Source organism: Neopelma chrysocephalum, unplaced genomic scaffold, assembly GCF_003984885.1.
Source record: "Neopelma chrysocephalum unplaced genomic scaffold, ASM398488v2 Primary Assembly neopelma1_92747, whole genome shotgun sequence".
Taxonomy (NCBI): Eukaryota; Metazoa; Chordata; class Aves; order Passeriformes; family Pipridae; genus Neopelma; species Neopelma chrysocephalum.
Genome location: NW_020921478.1, coordinates 1 through 3494, shown reverse-complemented (window position 1 = coordinate 3494; position 3494 = coordinate 1). Strand labels below are relative to the sequence as shown.

The 3494-nt window shown below is 62.0% G+C and overlaps 1 protein-coding gene across 1 annotated transcript in view; it reads right to left on the bottom strand.

Moving 5' to 3' along the window:
• LOC113980146 (otoferlin-like) overlaps positions 1-3384 on the bottom strand; it is a gene marked incomplete at both ends in the record, with an annotated part of 5572 nt that extends 2188 nt beyond the window's left edge. Inside the window, 3 exons of the mRNA XM_027707381.1 lie at positions 115-203; positions 820-962; positions 3224-3384. Of these exons, the coding sequence (XP_027563182.1) occupies positions 115-203; positions 820-962; positions 3224-3384 (393 nt within the window). The remainder of the gene's footprint in view (positions 1-114; positions 204-819; positions 963-3223) is intronic.
• Positions 3385-3494: the final 110 nt, after the last annotated feature.

Sequence of the window (3494 nt, the reverse complement as noted above, 5' to 3'; positions counted from 1 at the left end):
CAAGCTCCAGGGCTCCATCCCAAGCTCCAGGGCTCCATCCCAAGCTCTGCGGCTCCATCCCACACTCCAGGGCTCCATCCCACGCTCCCGGTGTCCCCGGGGTCGGCTCCTTACTTCTTGGGTTTCCTGGGAGAGATGTCGATGGCGGGGCCGGGCGCTGGCATGTCCATGGGGAACATGTCCACCCACATCTCCAGGCGGCCCTGCGGGGGTGCAGGGGGGCAGTCAGAACCCCCCAGATGTGGGGCAGGGACTGCAGTGCTGGACCCTCTAAATATGGGGCAGGGCCTGCAGTGCTGAACCCCCAGATGTGGGGCAGGACCTGTAGTGCTGAACCCCCTAAATATGGGGTTGAACCCTCCAGATGTGGGGCTGAACCCCCCAGATGTGGGTCAGAGCCTGCAGTGCTGAACCCCCTAAATATGGGGCTGAACCCCCCAGATGTGGGGCTGAACCTTCCAGATATGGGGCAGGACCTGCAGTACTGGAACCCTGTAAATATGGGGCAGGGCCTGCAGTGCTGAACCCTCTAAATATGGGGCAGGACAAGGTTCTCCCGTGCCCTGAGATCATTCCCACCACGTGCAGAAGGGCCCCGTGGGCTGGTGTGATCCCAAAGGTTCACAGGGGTCGGGAATCCAGAGAATCCCGGGGACTTTGGGGCACGGAATGGCCACACCTGGAGCAGCAGGAGGAGATCAAGGGGGTGACAGCCAAGAGGTGTTGATGCCTGAAGCGCCCCCAGCCCTCTGCCTGCCCCGGGGTGGTTTGCCAGGCTGGTTTTTGCCCCCCCTTGTGCCCCTGTTTTGCCCCCAGGACCTGCTCGATGCCCGGCTTGTCGGGGTTGAGCAGCGGCCGCGTCTCCACGTGCTCGGGGACGAGGCGGCAGCCGGCGCGGGGAACGTCCTCCCAGTGCCGCAGGGCCGCCAGCGCCACCGGCTCGTCCGACGCCTTCTTCTGGCCTGGGGGGGCACGGCAGGGCCTGCAGAGCCGGGCATGGGGGCACCCCGTGCCCACAGCCCTGCTGCAGCTCCTTGGGACACGGTCTGTCCTGCAGCCAGCGCTTCCTGACTCCTCTCTCCATCCCTCCATCTCTCCTGATCCCCCTCCCAGTCTGAACCAATTCCATGTCCACTGACATGTTCTCCCCCATCTCCCACTGTCTGGGGGTGCAGTTCCATGAAGAACAGCTTCCCGAGCCCTGGAAAGGCCAGGCTGGGCCTTGCTCCCAGGGGGCAGAACTGCCTGATGTCTCCCTTTCCCTGGGGACAGTTTGTCCTCCAGCCAATGCTTCCCGACTCCTCTCCCTCTCTCCTCTCCATCCCTCCATCTCTCCAGATCCCCCTCCAGCCTGTGTTTTCTCAGTCTGAACCAATTCCATGTCCACTGACATGTTCTCCCCCATCTCCCACTGTCTGGGGGTGCAGTTCCATGGAGAACAGCTTCCCAAGCCCTGGAAAGGCCAGGGTTAGGGGCAGAACTGCCCAGTGCTCTCCCTCTCCTTGGGGACAGTTTGTCCTTCAGCCAACGCGTCCTGACTCCCTTCCTTCTCCCTGCTCCATCCCTCCATCTCTCCAGATCCCCCTCCCAGTCTGAACCAATTCTGTGTCCATTGACATGTTCTCCATCCCCATCTCCCACAGTCTGGGGGTGCAGTTCCATGGGGAACAGCTCCCTGAGCCCTGGGAAGGCCAGGGTGGGCCTTGATCCCAGGGGGTAGAACTCTCCCTTTCCTTGGGGACAGTCTGTGCTTCAGCCAACGCTTCCTGACTCCTCTCCTTCTCTTCTCTCCATCCCTCCATCTCTCCAGATCCCCCTCCAGCCCGTGTTCTCCCAGTCTGAACCAATTCTGTGTCCATTTACATGTTCTCCATCCCCATCTCCCACTGTCTGTACTGCAGTTCCATGGAGAACAGCTTCCCGAGCCCTGGGAAGGCCAGGGTGGGCCTTGATCCCAGGGGGTAGAACTCTCCCTTTCCTTGGGGACAGTTTGTCCTTCAGCCAACGCTTCCTGACTCCTCTCCATCCCTCCATCTCTCCAGATCCCCCTCCAGCCCGTGTTCTCCCAGTCTGAACCAATTCCATGTCCATTGACATGTTCTCCATCCCCATCTCCCACTATCTGGGGGTGCAGCTCCATGGAGAACAGCTTCCCGAGCCATGGGAAGGCCAGGGTTAGGGGCAGAACTGCCCAGTGCTCTCCCTCTCCTTGGGGACAGTTTGTCCTTCAGCCAACGCTTCCTGACTCCTCTCCTTCTCCCCTCTCCATCCCTCCATCTCTCCAGATCCCCCTTCAGCCTTTGTTTTCCCAGTCTGAACCAATTCCGTGTCCACTGACGTGTTCTCCTCCTCTTCTTCACCCCTGACCTGCCTCCCTCTGTCTCTTGGGGACGTGCCAGCAGGTCCCTCTGAGGGGGAAGTTGCATTTTGGGGTGACGGTTGCAGGGTCGGTGTGACGGTTGCAGGGTTGGGGTGATGGTTGCAGGGTCAGGGTGATGGTTGCAGGGTTGGGGTGACGGTTGCAGGGTTGGGGTGAAGGTCGCAGGGTTGGGGTGAAGGTCGCAGGGTTGGGGTGACGGTTGCAGGGTTGGGGTGACGGTTGCAGGGTTGGGGTGACGGTTGCAGGGTTGGGGTGACGGTTGCGGGGTTGGGGTGACGGTTGCAGGGTTGGGGTGACGGTTGCGGGGTTGGGGTGATGGTTGCAGGGTCGGGGTGACGGTTGCGGGGTTGGGGTGATGGTTGCAGGGTTGGGGTGATGGTTGCAGGGTTGGGGTGACGGTTGCAGGGTTGGGGTGATGGTTGCAGGGTCGGGGTGACGGTTGCAGGGTCGGGGTGACGGGTGCAGGGTTGGGGTGATGGTTGCAGGGTTGGGGTGACGGTTGCAGGGTTGGGGTGACGGTTGCAGGGTTGGGGTGACGGTTGCAGGGTTGGGGTGACGGTTGCGGGGTTGGGGTGACGGTTACAGGATTGGGGTGACGGTTGCAGGGTTGGGGTGATGGTTGCAGGGTTGGGGTGACGGTTCCAGGGTTGGGGTGACGGTTGCGGGGTTGGGGTGACGGTTCCAGGGTTGGGGTGACGGGGCCGCTCAATCTCATGAGGGTTGGACTGGACGACCTTCTAAGGCCCTTCCCAACCCAACCCATCCCATGATCCCAATCCTGGAGGACGAGGGGACAGCCCAGGCCCCGCTCCCCTGCCCAGCCCTCGCCCCACGGGCTCCTACCGTTCTCATCCTCGATCTCCGTGGGGCCGGTGAAGACCCTGTTGGCGACTTTGACTCTCCCTCCCGGCCCGAAGTGTGGCCCGTCCACCTTCCCTTCCTTGCACAGCTTGGCCAGGATCTGGGAGGGCTTCATGGGGTCCCTCCAGGCGTTGTAGCCGTGGCTGTGAACGGGTCAGCGAGGAAAGACTTGGAGGGAAAAGTCATTTCGTCCCCCCCCTTTCCCTGCCAAACAAACCCTGGACACGGGATTCCCGGGGAAAGGATTTGGGGC